The sequence below is a fragment of the Strix uralensis genome, chromosome 10 (assembly GCF_047716275.1).
Source record: "Strix uralensis isolate ZFMK-TIS-50842 chromosome 10, bStrUra1, whole genome shotgun sequence".
NCBI classification, from domain to species: Eukaryota; Metazoa; Chordata; class Aves; order Strigiformes; family Strigidae; genus Strix; species Strix uralensis.
The window spans coordinates 21,013,386-21,030,544 of record NC_133981.1 but is presented as its reverse complement, the minus strand read 5'-3'; the positions used below and the strand labels follow the sequence as shown (position 1 = coordinate 21,030,544).

General features: G+C 37.1%; 1 protein-coding gene across 1 annotated transcript in view; it reads right to left on the bottom strand.

Moving 5' to 3' along the window:
* The window catches only part of IARS1 (isoleucyl-tRNA synthetase 1), a 112,779-nt gene that overhangs the window by 74,672 nt on the left and 20,948 nt on the right, over nt 1-17,159 (bottom strand). Inside the window, exons 8-13 of the mRNA XM_074879684.1 lie at nt 15,831-15,948; nt 13,195-13,342; nt 11,195-11,282; nt 6,936-6,996; nt 5,249-5,344; nt 264-386 (exon numbers count right to left, since the gene is read on the bottom strand). Of these exons, the coding sequence (XP_074735785.1) occupies nt 264-386; nt 5,249-5,344; nt 6,936-6,996; nt 11,195-11,282; nt 13,195-13,342; nt 15,831-15,948 (634 nt within the window). The remainder of the gene's footprint in view (nt 1-263; nt 387-5,248; nt 5,345-6,935; nt 6,997-11,194; nt 11,283-13,194; nt 13,343-15,830; nt 15,949-17,159) is intronic.

The following is a 17,159-nucleotide window of genomic DNA, read 5'->3' as shown; positions in this document are numbered from 1 at the left end:
CTGCAGTGGATGCAAACAGGAGATAGTCCTCTTCCCTTTCACTACTAGATACACAGTATTACTTATATTTCAAATTATTTATTTTTCAGATATTGTAATAAATAGTTGCAACATTGTTGCAAATGTTAAAACAAATTTTTATTTTTCCAGCTATCAAGGACACATTGAAAACAACACAACTTAGGGAAAGAAAAGAACATTTTTATCATATATAAAATTTATCTTGAATAAACTAGTAATTTACTTTCTCCAAGACCACTAACCTTCACATACTGTCCAGCAAAGTCAGTCACTTCTGCTGTGAAGCACCCTGACGCATCAACAGGACAAACAGGCACAGAATCTTTCTGAATGATATTAAAATCCATGCAGACTCTGTAATCATCCTACAAAAAAGACAAGTGCTAAGTTACAGAAATACAAAATATTGCTTAAAATATCCATCCCTGGAAAAAAAAATTAAATATTAAATAGAAAACATGATGACTGGACAAGGATAGCAAAATACTCAGCATTCACTAACCCAAAATATGGATAGGAAAGATGTATTTTACAGGATTGTAGTTTTATTGATCAGAGAAATGATGATTTCTTCAGAATATATGTGTTCTCTCACCTAGTAGAGGGGTTATGTGCATGAGCTTCTGTGCTTATACATATACATGCATATATATACACACACATATTTTATATGTGTACACACATACATACATGTAGTCAACAGCTTCAGGCTACTGTTGCATAGTAAAGGAACTGACAATCTCTATGTCATGCTCTTGTACCAGCCAGAGACTTGTGTCTGTTTAGCACACAAGCCTGCATGGCATTTTTCAGAAGGCACGTTGTTTTAATCAACCTAATTCTGGAACTCCACATAAGAAATCCCATTTTCTGAACGTCTTAACGATCCAAAGCCTTTAAATCTGTATTTCTCAATCTTTGTTGGCCCGTATGCAACACTGCTGACCAAGAACCACACATGGACAACATGACAGTTTATTTTCCTGGCCAGACTCCATTTAAATTCTCAATTTCCTGTAGCAGTAGAAAAAAAAAATTAGAAAAAGAGGGTCACGTCAGACTTTCCTGAACATGACTAAACAACGACAGTATCTTAGAAAAAATTAAAACAAAATTATCAGGGGAATAGAAAAGTTTGGATTTTAATTTCAAGTCTGAAGTCAAAGTAAATCCCTGTCTTAACCAACTATCACTCCATATTACCCACTTTCTTGCTCTAAGGCAAGAGAGTATTATTGGGGATGGGAGGCGAAAGGAGGAGACAGTTGCAGATCAGTCACTCTCAGCACATTCACAGAATCACTTTGTTTTCCTCAAAGAAAAAAGACCCTGTCTAAGCCTGCATCAAGTCAGATTGCTTTTTTGAGTCTTAGAGGTTCCTGTATTGCTGCTCTGCTAAAATGGGGGAAACCACAGACTTCAGGGACAAAAACTGAAGTTTTGTGTAGTGTGAAATAGAGTGACCCTGCCTGCTGAAACTGGCAGTAATTGACCTGTTACCCTCCTCTATGCCTAGAGCTCATTTACCTTTCGTAAAACACAGCAGCTATTTCATAGGAGTTGCACTCTAAAGCAATTTGTCCACCTTGATCAAGGAGGCCACACCAGAAGCAAGAAAATAAGCAAGTGCTCCACAGCTAGCTGAATTCTCCTTTCCTAGATAGAACCGACACAGGCAAGTCAATTTTGGAGCGACAGATTAGGGTTTCCAGATGCTTTTGCTGGTCCTCATCCTGTCCCTCCAACCCTACCCACTATTCCCTGTAGTTACCAGCTCCCTCAAGCCAGATCTGGCAGATGTTGCCTGTTGATCCACAGTATATTTTACAATGATGAACCCATAGCAATAGTGAAGCTGGCTACTTCGTGTAGCAAGGCATTACACATAGAAACTAAAAACCACTTCAGCTACAGCACTCATTTATTCTAGACTATAGTGTCTGTCTACCCTCCAGCAGCTGCAGACAGCCATCACCATTATTCAGCCTCCACTTGGTCAACCAGCTTCTTCAGTCAATAGATTAACTGAGATAAGCCCATTCTCAGTTGACCTTTCATCAGCTGTTATTGCTGAGATACAGCAAGCAGACTGTGGTGTTTAAAATGTAGGCCAGATGACAGAACTAACGTCAGTTCTGATTTGGCAGTGAATTGTAAAAGGCTTTGAAGAAGCAGCCAGGAAAGACTACAAAGCTTGGCACACTCACAACCTAGCTAAAACATAATAACAAACCTTCCACTTCGCAGGACCTAGGTCAAGAGGTGGTTCAGTTTGATTTGCATTGCTGATGCAGCCAAAGATATATAAAGGGCCCTGCTATTTTGGTTTTCTACAGTTAGTTCCTTTCTTTTGAGGAAGTCAAACTTGAATTTAAAAGCCTTCCAGACTGACCTGTCATTTGATTTAATGAAGATTTGCTTCAGTAACCACAACCCAGGAACATATTCAGGCACATACAGAAATCCACAAACGCTAAGCTCCACTGGAAAGCTAAAACAAATTTCAATTCTTTCTGGGATAGAAGTCATAGTGTTCACTTTTGTACCCCGCCACAATCACATCTCTCAAAAGATAACAAATAAAAGTTGTAATACACAAAACGAATGAAGCAGAAGCTATTAAACCACTCATTGAGGAGAACTCAAAGCTTTCCTATCTGAAATTTTAAAAAAACCCAAACGAACAAAAACATTAAGTCAAAAGGTTCACTTTCAGCACCTCTTAGCAAAAATCAAGTATACTTTTGCAATTTACTGGAAAGAAAGTGTACCAGTAACGCATCTATGAAACTTCTGTGACTCAGTCTGAGCAGGCAGTAGAAGTATAGGGCTTGTATGCAAATTAAAGCATTACTAAAGCTTTTTAAGTTGACTGTAGATACATCTACATATGATTAAATGCCTGAGCAGCTGAATTTTTGTGTCATGTTAATCTGGAGGTGCAATGAGTTTACAGAGTTTTTAATACAAGTTTGTCTTGTTCTGCGAGCTTTAATTTTGAAGCCTTTGAAGTGAAATAATAGAGTGTTCTGATATTGTGTGGCAGCTTGTATTTGGCAAAAGCATCACACAAGACAGTGAAACTACATATCCTGGAACTAAGTAAAGGTGAATTTCTAGTTTAAATTTTGTTGGAGAAGGATACATTTCTAAGTTATCAGCAGTACAGAATGTGTATCAGTAAATAGGATTTAAAAAACCTTAATTTCTATCCCTATTTATCAAAGGCACTCACTTATATTGAGGGGAAGGGATAAAGACAAGATACGACGCTTCCTGTGAAGGATTGTGCTCTATTTCTTCTCCGACCCTTGCCTCCTGCTCCACTTACCCCTTTCCTATTCACCTTCAACACAAGAGTAAAAGTTGCAGAGAAGCCAGTTCGTTAGCAAGACAATCCTGCCTACAGTCATGAGTTATCTCCCTTCTTTCATCTAAGTTTGTCTGAAGGCAAACATTTAATGCCAACACATGTAACACTCAGCATTCTATACAGAGCCTACCATACAATGATGAATTCTTGAACCTAAACCAGAACCCTTTGTGAGCCTTTCTGAACAAAAATAATTAGTGGGCTGTCAAAACTGAACAACATGCATCCCAAAAGAAAAATGTAGCAGCATTAAGTGCAATATATACTATGTAATTTCCACGTAAAGGTAGCACAGCCAGTTGACTCAGGTCTACGCATTGTGCAAAGTCAATCCACTCCTTAGCTAACGAGTACAAAGTTTTGTTTGTGATGTTAGTGCACTTCTTCCTCACACAAATATTTTATGCATTTTTTCTTTGCAATGCATTTAACTGATACTCTCATTTTTTTAAAAAATGGTTTTAGAGATAACTGCTGGCTTCCCAGGAGAAAGAAAAGATTTTTTTTTTTCCCCTGTGCTTACACAAATTTATGTGGGCTTATGACAAAATCAAATAAAAGAGGGCAGATAATCCTTGCTCTAACTGGCCAGTCAGACTTTCCAACAAGCTGTTTCCAACAACTGTATTGTGCAAATACACAACAAAACAATACAGCAGCCAAGGGCAAGTTTCTTCCAAAGCCCCTTTTCTATTAGCAGCCTATTCCCTTCCTTTACTCCATCTCCAACAGCAAGAGCTTCCGACTCAAAGCCAAGCCTGCTCCCTCACCGCTCAGTCAAGTCCTTGCAAGATTTAGCTATAGGGGAGTGTCTGAGGTGCAAGCAGTGTGACAGGCTTTAGACTCCTTAAGACACTTAACCAGTCACCATCATTTTCTTTATTAACTACTAACATGCAGGCCAGTCTAACTTTCTTTATTCACAGCTGTATTAAGCTGAGACGTCTTTTCATACCAATGTTCATCTTGACAAGGGAAACACCACCACAATGGATGCACCCTTCAGAAAAATGCAGAAAAAAAAAAGACAGAAAAGGATGGGATATTTCACATGAATACAAAGAAGCCTATTACTAATGCCAACAGTTTCTGGAAACGATGACAGAGCTCATGGTCCAGGGATTGCTAATTGCTAGGCATTGGCAGCTCTATTGCAAGTTTTTGAGGGCATCTTTGGATAATGGCTGAAGACAGGACACTATACAAAAAGGACAATGAGTCTAAACTAGTGCCTTTAATTCATGTGTCTAAAAACTGAAATGATTAAATCCATGAAAAATTATCCCTCTTAACCTTCAGAAGAATAGACAGAGGGAAAGGACAATAAAGAGAGAAAAAAAATGAAGTGCGACAAAAACCTTTCACACTGAGGGACAGTCTCAGTACAAAAGCAGTCAAAGCATTTTTTCATTCTCTAAAAGCCTAATGAGTAATGAAATTGAAATGCTGAAGAGGGGCAGTGTACTGAGCAGAACTGCTCTTACCATCCAAAATTATCACTTAGCAAAGCCAGTTTTGACTATCAGTGCCACAGATCATTTCTTCTCGAAGCTGTAAATTTAGACTTTGAGAAAAGCTAAGTTCAATGAAATTCAGAAGATACAGTGGTGAGTTCACTTCACATACAACAGTCACCAAATCAAGGGATATCTAAAATCTCCACTCTGGCCTCCAAAGGGCACTAGCGAGTGCAAGAACTCACTACAATACAATGCCACATTGTATTCTTGCACTAAGTAGCAAATGGGAGGATTGTTTCATATCACAGTCACCCTGACAGTCCCCAGTAGCTGGAAAGCCAAGCAACATGTGTTGGAACAAAATTAACATTACAGATATGGAGTTCATACTCACAGCACCAAAATAGGGGGCCTGATGTACAACACCTGTGCCTTCCTCCTCCTTCACGTAACTGTCTACTACCACAGCAAAGGCACCTTTATCTTTGCACTGTAACACAAAAATATATTTTTCATATATATATATGTATACATACATATAGCAAACCAGAATTCTTAAGAACATGGAAGAGCCACTAGCCACCTGCAAGAACAAAGAACTGCATCAAAAAAATAAGTGACAGTAAAATGTGACATTCCTAACACTGTTTAATCATTTCCCATAGCTAAGATGCCCAGGCTGTACACTTCATTTAAATGGTGTCAAATGTGATTAAATCTAAGACCTCTCCGGAAAGCCTCATAGTCAATTACTCTTCAAGCCACAGATCTTCACACAGTTCTGTGCTTAACAGTCTACAAATCAATATACTCCTGTAAGTAGGGATACAACCATGAAAGCTATAGGATTATATATACAGAAGTCTCCTTGCATTTACTATGTCCACACAGTGTCCACTATGTACACTGTATAAAAGTTCACTTTTATAGTTATATATTTTCTTTATTTCCTGCAGAGAATGAGAAGGTGGTAAGTAAAAATAAAAAAAAACCAAAAAAAAATTGCCAAGAAAAGATCTGACAATTCTCTGTGTGATCAGTATGTGGATAATGAAAAATAAAGAGCTATTTTCTATTCCTTAATACAAAAGTAATAAAAAAATTTACTGCAGTCACAGCTGAACCAAACATGTTACAAAATATTAGGTTGGGCTTGTTCTGAAGAAGGATATTTTGAGATAAGACATCCATTCTAAAAAAAAAAAAATGTAGATACCCATTTTCTCCTTAGAAGTCCAGCAGGACTCAAAAAATTTATCCATTCCAAATCTTTACACACGCAGTCCTGTTTTTCAGATTCAGCTATGTGTTCGACCTTTCTGTAGAAATAACAGGTCCTGTTCCCTACAGAGGTTTTCTCACCTTTGCTGACTCCAGCACATGCTTCAGAACAGATGGTAGTCAAAAATGACCAAATCCCTTACACAAGCTAACAGCTGCTTGTCCAGCAGTACTGTAATCCACTTCAACTCTTTAAAAAATTTAATCCATTTTTAATGAGAATTTTTAAAAAATATATAAATTCTCTACCCTCTCTCTTATTGCTACATATTCTATTATCATCTGTGATGCTATCAACTATGCTAGACTTACACAGTGCTTAAGTGCTGCACAGGAGGACATCCATAAAAAACCAGACATATCAGTAGTTATTTTCACAAAGGGTTTTAACTCTTCAGTGAAAAACACTACGTGTCTGCAACTTATCCACAAAGTCATTCTCATGTGAATACAAAATTTGGGGACTTAACAGGCAGACAACAGAAGCTCACCAGGTGAAAAGTGAGAGAACACTGCCTATTTATTAACATGTACTGAAAGTTTCTCTGCAATCTGAAATCGAGCTATTATTTATCACTGAATTCTTACTCTGGGTGTATTTAAAGCTTAAGGAAAAAAAACACAATAAAAAAGTCAACTTTCTGTTTTTCAATCTTTCACTAGGATTTTGAACTACTTTAATACAACCTGGGGTTTGTTATTAGGACGCAAGAGTTTTATAATATAAACAAGGAATACTGAGAATTGTTTTAAGTTTTGTCTTTGTATCCTGTATCGAACACTAAACTTGTTCGTCTTACCTGAATAAAATATTCAAAGAGTGGTTTATATTTCTTGCCTTTAAGAGCAATTCCAGGAAACCTGAGGAGAAGGATTTACATGGACACAAATTAACAACTTGAAAATTTCTTAGTCAGCTGGTAGGAATGCAGTTTTTCCTATTTCCCTCTTCCTCATCCCTAACAAAATTTGACTTCATTAGGTGCAGAAAGTATTTTCTCAATAGTTTGCTTCCCATTTCTACACATCTTTGGCAATTTAGTTGGACAAAAAACATAACATGTCTTAATGCATCTCTGCTAATAGTCAACAGGTATGCTTGTACCCGATAGTCTTTCAACCAAGCAATCATTGTGAATTAATGTAGAAATTAAGCATAACAACCACCCCTTTCTGGTACAGCTGGGCAAGGAGCTTCTGGATAAAACACAATTTCAATTTAATAATCATAACAACCAAGCCCTAGAGCTCAACATGTTCAACGGAACTAAATGAGCACTGATCCAAAACACCTAAAAGTTACATGCACACAAGATTATGATACAGGATATTGCAGCATTTAAAGCTTGGATGCCTCATTCCTTATTCTAAAACTAGGCATCCAAACTCCCCATGGGCATCTCAGAGAAAGATCCAACACAGACAGGACCAACTGAGAAACCAACTGAACCAGACAAGAAATGTGAGAGGGATAGAGCCTGTAGATCTGGCTCTCTTCAGACTTCTGACAATAGTTGACAAAGACATTGATTAGGTTGGGATTCACTGCTCAGAACTCTCTTGAAAGTGCTTAAATTGTTCATTTCAGCAAAAAGTCTAGTTAAAACACAAATTCATCTAATAGATGGGATAGCTCTCTGAATGTGTGACAGCTGTGGTCTTTCCCTATATTCTTCTTGATCCATATCTTCCAAAACAATGGTCAAACCATAAAACACTTGACTACTTCAAAGTGGGGAACTCTTCAAAGCTGTTTCATTGCACAGAAAGGAACTCAAGCAGTATTTAATGCCAAGTAAAAGAGCATGACTCCTCAGCTCAGCATACATAATATTCACTAGGAAAAGGGGAGATTTCTATTTTAAGCCACAGCTTTGCAGATGGTTTATATATTTTATATTACAAACAGCCTTAGGAATGTTTGAGGTGCTTAATCAGGATCAGATGAGAGAAAAGCATCCCAGGGCTCAGCCACACAGATGTGGGAATGCTCAGACACAGAGTGCGAAGCACTAAAAAACTGGCTTTAAAAAAAAAAAGTCATAGAATTTTCTTATTTAATGCAAGTCAGTGAAAGGTAAGGATTGTAGATCACATTCCCAATTTTCTCTTTTGAGATCAGAAATAGTTTGTTTATTAAAGTCCTGAACTTCAAGATGAAAATTTATACAGTGCTGCCTTCTTGTGACCTAAGTTATAGTAATAGCAGGCTCATTTAAAATCACTATAGTAATCCTTCACTCTCAAGAGATCAGAAATCTCTTTTTTGGATCCTCTAGAATCCAGAAAGAGTCAACAGTGGAAAACAGTGTAAAGAAATGAAGTGTTTCATACGCAAATAGACTGATATGTAACACAAAGGGAGGAAAATGCTCAATCATTTCATATCTACCACTGCTAAATAAAATAAAAAAGCCACTCAATGGCCTGAAGTGAAGCAATATACCAAAAAGCAGCTGTAAGTATTCTGATAAAGAGGGTAGCCATCTCATCAGTGAAACAAAGAAGTATTTCCATTTGCTCTCACACAAAAACCTATCATCTACATCTGGGAGGAAAAGGGAGAGAAAAGTCAGGTTTGAGGGAGGGTGGGTGGGAAGGCTGAGGGTACTCAGGAAATTCGCATGACTTCAGATACAGAAAGTTTTCAGTAAGATCATTCCTTGACCTCAGCCTGCCACCTGGTATAGAACAAGTGTCATAAATTTCTCCCTCAAGGGCCTAACTGCCTGAGAATTTTCAAGTGAGCTAAAGAAAGAAAAAAGTTCCAAGTAGAAATGGGGAAGTTCATTTCCATGAACTTATAGATCGAAATCTTTAAAAGATCCATTCAACTACAAGCTACCTATTATCTCACATTTCACATGAGAGAACTAAGTTATTACATAACAAAAACTGAAGCATGACCAAAAAAATCAGCTTGAGAAGACTGTAGCACTAATAAAGAAAGAGGAAAAATACACCACTCTGCAAGGAGAATGAAAATTGTTAGCAGCCTTATGTATAGCCACAGAGAGGTAAAAAAAAAAAAAAAAAAAAAAAATCAAAGATTAGGGGGGAAAAAAAAATTAGAAATACAACTAGCCACACACACAAACAATGACAACTGAAACCATGGATTACTTTCTTTAAGAGCAGGTACTTCACAGTTCTGATGAGAACACCACATTAAAAAAAGGCCAAAACGTTCAGTGCATTCCTGGATACAGAATGACTACCATCAGACTGAAAATAAATTTGTAGTATTCCATTGAAAGAAGAATTTGGAACCAGAAAACAATAGATCAACAAGTCTAGTACATCTACCTTGCCTTTTTTTTTTGAAGTCTAAAGGAAATGCATTCAAAAATATTTAAGAAAATAAGAGTCGTTTTGGTAGGAGGCTTAGTTTTTAGACACTCTTAAAGAGGCTTCAAAAGACTGGAAAGGAACATAGCACCCATGCTTCAAGAGAGAAATGGAGTACTGGTGGACCTAAAAACCAGTCAGACTAGCACAACAACCTGATTCAACTTTATGTGATTGAACAGTTTTTAAAAAGTGAAGTGCTAAAGAATATACAATATGAATTTGTCAAGAATACGTCACACCAAACCAAATTACTTTTTTTTAGGCAGACTCACGAGCTTAGATAGCAAGCAAGCAGATAGATTTAAGTCTTAATGCTAGTAAGACTTTTGACACTTTGACATATCATTGACACAGACAAATATTTTAACTGGGCGACTGTACATTTTCATAGACGCACAACCACTTTGAGAAAGAGCTATTTTTCATTCAGTATTGGGCTGAAAAAAAATTTCCAGTGGTATCCTGGCAGAGACTATCGTAACGGTGACACTATTCAATGTTTTTACTGATGGCTCTGAAGGGAGGAAAAAAATCTGGAGGTCAGAAGTTCTGTCAACCCTGAAGAATGAGAGCACTGAAAATCATCATTATAAACTGAGTACCAACTTAAATTGCTACAGACTAAGTGATAGATGAAGAGAATTCAGTTGGCGGGGTAGGGGGGGCGGCATCAATGCAGAAATACCAAATAAGAATTACTCAGCTGTCACAGTACGAGGCATCAGTGTAGACAACATCTTAAGCAAACATTCCAGCTCCATATTCCCCTAATTCAATGACTACATGTAATTGCTTAGCTGAAATAAGATGTATTCCCCTTTTTTAAAATGTTTTTTACATGTAAACCTTTCAACTGCTTGGTTAAAAAAGATAGAAATAAAAATAACTGATGCCAGTGAAGAAGGGTTGTTATTCTCAAAAAATTTTCTAGCCTCTGATTTTTTTTGTTTTGTTGTAGTTTTGTTTTGTGTGGTTTTTTTGTTGTGTGGGTTTTTTTTGTTTGTTTGTTGGGTCTGTTTGGTTTTTTACCCACTGCACAGGACTGAATAAAGTGAGCAAATAAATATTTGTTGTATGTTACCTCTTTTAACAGGTCAATGTTTTATACAAAAGATTTAAGAGAAGCCAAGCTACATATTTTGTTTGAGAGCTACAGAATTTAATACCTGCATTCCCTATCCAGTCTAACTTACTAAATAATTCATATTTTTCCACCGAACCAAGAGGAATAAGCAGTCTTCAGAAAGCATTAACTGCCATTAACTACATAACTTAGATAGGCCATCCTATGGAAGCAGTATTTGCCTGCTAAGGTCAATGGGTTTTGCTGTTGCCCATTTTCCTTTAAACAGTTACATAATGTTTAGAAAGTGCTCAGCATTTGAACAATCTCCAGGTTTTTTTGCGACTTATAATTTAAAGTAATGTCTTTCTAAGAAAACACACAGGAAAAGGAAGGACTAAGGAACCATTTTTTTCCCACCACAACAGAACAATCTAATGAAACTTTTATTTTATTTGTAGCCTCACATACAAGACCAATTTGTTCTAGTAAATTACCATCTCTTTTATAGATTTTTGCAAGATACACACACATGTAGGGAAATCCATCTTTAGATAACTACAAAATCCAACTTCTTGAAACATTTAACTTCTGATCTATGAAAATAGTGGAAGTTAACAAGTGTGTAATAATTTATGCACTTGCCTGTCAAGTATCTCATATTCACTGTCAGATTTGTACAGTGCTATCAGCCTGGATTCCATCAGAATGTAAATCTTTCCTGTGGCATTATCTAGAATATAAAACAAAACAAAAAGTTACATAAATCTCAATTTACTACCCTCATTTGCACCATTACAAAACCTATCAATTTATGCAAGACGGTATCATATTAGCTATAAAACTCCCCTGAATAATCCTGCTGATCAACCACTACTTTCTAGGTACTTCTTCCCCGTACAGCCACTTAATGAACACTTTTTGAAAGTTAAGTTTAAACAGAAACCACAGGATGAAACCCAGTCCACTGATCTTCAGTGTTTTGTTCAAGAGGCAGAAATACCCCATCTTGCCTATTATCATTGTGTCAAAGAAAAGCAACTTAAAAGTTTCAGTATATGTAACTGAAACAGAGAGAAACAATTGGAAGATGGACAATTATTACATAAAATCAATATTATTAGGTTGACATTAGGGGTAACGATTGCACTTTATGCTGTCTTTCTGAGATTTACTATTTCAATCAATTTTATGCTTGGATTTCTTTTTAAAGGAAGTAAATACAAATTAAAAAAGTGAAATGTTATGAAGGTAATCCATTTTCTACCCCCAAACAACCCTGATCTTTTAACTTCAATGACAAATTTTATTCCGACTACTACCCTACCAACTCACTATCCCACCAGCAGACTGTAGGCCAAAGAATCCAAACCCAACAACTCAGCATCTCAGGCAGGTGTAGGTGTTATTTCTGAAAGTACTCAGTAACTCTTTTTGAGATGACTAAATTTATGTTAAAACCTTTGAAAACCAAAATGTATTTAGTTCTCTCTTAAAACAAAGAAAATCCAAATGTGGAGTTCACCATAAAGGCATCTGCAACTTTTCATGTTTAACATCACCTTAGGCACACATTAGATTCATGTGGTTACGTTGGAGCTGGAAATCATACCTTTGGCATTTTTTTACTCCAGATTAAATGCCATCATTAACTTTAATCTCCCTTCCCCACCCACCCCTTTTGGTTTTTTTTAAATGTACCTTGAAAAGTCAGAAAAGGTGAGCAGTTTAGGAGAATCTGAAAACACTCATGAAAGAAGTACTTTCATCCAAATTCCTGCTTACTGTTTTATTTAAATTAGTTAAAAAAAAAAAAGGATTTTGTAGATGAAGAAGTAAAGACGACTGCATTTCAAGGATAAAATAAATTCCTTTCCTAAGCAAAAAGGAAGACTCGCCATAACATACTCCATTGCCAACTGAAAAAAATGGAACTGCCTGCAAACCCCGGAAAACGACTTGAAGCAACAGCCTACATTGTTTAGGCACCCTACAAGGTCGTTGCATACAATTCCTGAAGTACTGGATGCTCTCATGAAAGAGATGACTTTATAGTACAACTTGTTTAGCCAGGCACAACCAACCGGTCCATGAGTAAGCCAAGGCACTTGGTCTAATGTACTCTTACACTGGAAATCACAGCACATACCTTGCCTTACACTTGTGCTAAAATACACGCTTCAGTCAGTTTGAGACTAGCATGTGACATCTTGGGTCTGTTACAGGTTAAGAGTACAAAGACATTCAGTTACTGCAATTTAGCTGTCATACAGCAGTAACTTGTTCATGAGTCTGAGCCCCAAGAAAGGAGGGAAGAAAAAAAGCTGGGGACACCCAGTCACTTCCCTGTCTCTCAAATATAGTGAGACTTCAAGAAGACAGATAAAACATTTGCTCTTGTTCATCATTTCATCTGTCAGTATTTTTTAGGGAACAGTCCTCACAATGCATGTAAAATATAAAGAGCACAGCAGTTAGAAATCATCAGCCATATAGGAAGTATTATCATCCTTCAAAATAACACTGATCCAACCCCAAAGTGCTACAAATTTAGCATAAAACAGTCTAACACACAAAATAAGTTCATATTCACAGGCACTGAAGAAAGAAGTATTCATTATATGTCACCTTCAGTTGACACTTGCCTCTCAATTTTACATATTGCAATTCTGGATTAACACAAAGGGCCAAATTACTAGGCAAGGTCCAAGGAGTAGTGGTCCAAGCAACAAGAGAAACACTTGCATCTTCATCCAGTGGGAAGCTCACAGTCACTGAAGGATCTTGAACATCCTTAAAAACAAGATGAAGTCAAAGGGGGAAAAAGAGAAGGGGGTAAAAAAAAGGTTTACTGCATGTATTAGTGAGAAAATACAAATTTACGTAGTAGTAACTACTACTGCCATCCACCAAAACCTGTCTTGCAACTTGCATAATTCATCACTGCAGTGGTAGAAGGTGAAATGGTAGCATAAAGTTTGAGGAGAACACCAGTCACAATGTTTTGTGACTCCATTATACGAGTGCAAACTTAGTCCAACAAGACCACAGGGTTAAAAATTTGAATTAGCAGTGAGATTTTGGAAATTATCTGCCAAAACACCAGAGATCTGAGCGCCAATTCCCTCAGGCACCTCTGATTATAAACTTTAAAAATGGGATTATAAATCTCAACTGCCAAAAAAATCAACAGTTTCTCCGATAGTGCTACACAAAGCCTTTTGCCACCTTTTCCTCTAGAATCAGGGAGTAGGAAGAATAACCATCACTTAAGATGCAATCTCTTATTAAGAAGCTGCTGTTAACAAGGGGAAAAAAAAAAAAAGTTTGGGTACTTGAAAACAAGAGTACGTCAATATTTAAGAGCCAAAAAAAAATCTCAGGGAAAGAGACCTTTGTCAGCTACTCTGTAAAACTTCACCTTCAAATGAGTCTGAAAGAAAAACTTGTTTCCAGGGGATTCTTTTGACAAGTACAATCCTATTCAGTCATTTCACATATGAAAAGCAGTTTGAAAAAGCAAGTTTAATCTTGCAAATGTGAAATCTCCACTATTAATTTTAAATGCCAAAGAAAAATGAGTGCCACGCGCTCAGCCCCCAAACACATGAATAGGTCCTATCTCCTCATCACGTCTAGTGCAAAGCCCTCTGGTTTCCATCCAGCATCATGGAACAGTTAACGGCATCATGGGACAGGCAGCTATTTATGTCTGAGCTAAGGGCTGCTCCAGAGGGAATTGTCTGTGAACATCTGGTGCAGTCAACAGTAAAACATAAATATTACATAACTCTCAAACCGTGCTCAACACCAAGCAAAGATTGAGCTATCACTACAGTTCTGTCTCTACCAATTGTTAAACAACACTGTAGGCTATTCACTTTGTCTTCTGAAGCACTCCATTGACCAGGTAGATAAAAACAACTGGCAAGCCATAAAAAATAACATCCAGGCTGCCAAGTAATGGCACTGTATAATGTTTTATCTGTTCACCAAATTATGCCTGCTTCCATCTGAACACAACACTTCCTCAACTAAATGTAATACAAGCTGCTGACATAGTTTACTCAAGTGTACATTAGACACCTAACTCAGTTTCTAAACATGGTTCTTGTGTCCTATTCCTCATGATTTGTGTCCTGATTCTCAGAGGATCAATAAACAGGACCTACTGGCACAGGTTGCCCAGAGAAGTTGTGGGTGTCCCCTCCCTAGAAGTGTTCTAAAGAAAGGTCATTAATCTGAACCTATATGAAATGTCAGTTAATAAGGACGAGCAAGTAACTATTTCAGTTATCACACTGTCACGAATAATACAATGTCTTTGCAGGTCTCACTTTCTTAAATCACAAAACCTTTATTCAGTATGGTCACATACCACTCAGCAATATTGAAAGCTCTAGTATCTGTGGACTGCATTGTACTACAAGTCTAATTAAACATTTGTTTTTAATATACTATTCTTGGCCAGCAAGTTGGCCTTTTTTAGGCAAGATGTAAAGAAGACCAGATGTACAATTTATGTTGTCAGGGCAGAGAGCTAGCACAAGTGAAAGATGTGTAACATAAGGATATGGAGGCCTGGGTGGGGACTGGAATGGACACAAAACATCTGTCACAGACTAACATGAATTTTGGAAAATTAGGACACAAATTCTGCCTTCACATGTGCAAAAATAAGTTTGTTGCAAATGAGAAGCTGCACCTACTGTATCTAGTCATTCTTTTTTAAAGAAACATCTGATAAAACATACTATACTACGCATTATATTAGGTAAAACTTTACCTGGAATTTGTCAATCTACATAAATTACTTAGAAGAACCACTATCCTACTGCTCTACAACCAAACACAGTTTTCAACAATTCTTATTAATCAACTCACAGAAGATTTTAACTCTGCCAAGGACCTTCCTCTTTTCAGATCTGCAGACAGGGACAGCTGCAGCTCTCCTCTAACTATTTACCATAAAAACTCAGCACAGTGCAATGCTCATCTTGAGAGCCCAGAGAGGAACTGAGAGTAATTTACAAGAATAGAACAAAGTATGTACTTTATGTATCTGTAAGTAGTAACAGGGAGGAAGGTTAAGATCAAGTGATCCAAACAAATACAGCAAAATATAACAACAACTAACCCATTTATCTACATTTTTACTATTAATTTGGAGTGTAATAATATGCTTATGTACCACCAAGCAAAAAATACTGAAGCTTTCCAAATCCAAACTGAAGACAATAGAGAAATCTGATTGCAACATATAACATACATATATACTCACCTTGTAATTCTGATGGGACTCAAAGTTTGACAGTGGGGTGTTACATGCAGTTGAAAAAGGCATGACCTTAACACCTCTATACACCAGTCCTTTGTCATACAGTTGCTTGAAAACCCACCTGGAAGTAAACAAGGAACATGGAATAGCATCTGGCATTTCAAATTTAGTAAATCAACTGCAAAATGGGGTTCTGCTCTAGCTGGAGTGCTGTTCTGAATGGCACCTTTTTAAACAATCAGTCATCAACTAAAGGACAATATTTGCAAGTCAAGAGGAAAGGGCTAGAGTGATTGCAACTCTATTTCTGGCTGATTTTTAGCTTTAGCTGATTCTACCAGCTTGGTTTTCCATGCACCGACTGCACAGCACGTAGTATTTAGATGAATCAAAAATCCATATTGCAGATTAATTTTTCTCAAATTTCTTGAATACAAAGACCATCTGAAATTTGAACTATTAACAAGGCTGAAATCAGTCATAATTTAGAGAGAAGACATGTAGTAACATGGCTGCTCACTTATCACATGATCTTAAGCACCTACTACAGCAAACAGTGCTACAGAAGAGAGACAAATAGAAGTCAGAGGTACCTGCAACCCACCCTGAGTAAATCCTGACAACCTGAAGAGCATTCTTCACAAGAGGGCACAGCTAATCATGCAAAGTAATGAACTCAGTTTTATGGCCCCACAATTTACATTAACCTTCTCCTTTATTAGCTCATCTCACTCTGGACTCAGTTCCTGTTCAAGATCACAGTCTCACGCTAAGCTTTAACTCTTCTTATGAAATCTTCAGTACAGCCTGTAGCATATTTGGATCCTTATGTCTTCTTGAAATAATCAAGACAGCACATAATATTATAGTATGACAAATTAAGTCAATGCTCAAGATGAAGGGGGGCTTAAAGAGAAACATACTTCACATAGCAACCCATCAAGTGTGCATGCAATGGACAAAACCCTATGTTTCTCCGTATCTGAATACTGGAAAGTTTACTAACAAATCATCAGCATTTATCAGCTTATCAGGTCTCACTGACTTGCACTTAGTGGTACAGTCTGCAGGTTGGCTACCTTAAAAGTAAAAGCAGGAGAGGACAAGCCTTAAATAATCATGCCAAATTCAAATCTAAAAAATCTGAGTTTCTGCAGAGTCTAGTAATTTCAAACTCCACATTCAAATTGTCAAACACCGCTGACTTTAAAAAAACTCCTTTACTCAAACTATGTTTTCAAACCTTCCTGATCACTTTTCTGGGTCCCTTTCCAGATAAATAGCTCATTGCTAAGCAACCAGCCCCATCCTGGCAAGGAGCACTTTTTACTG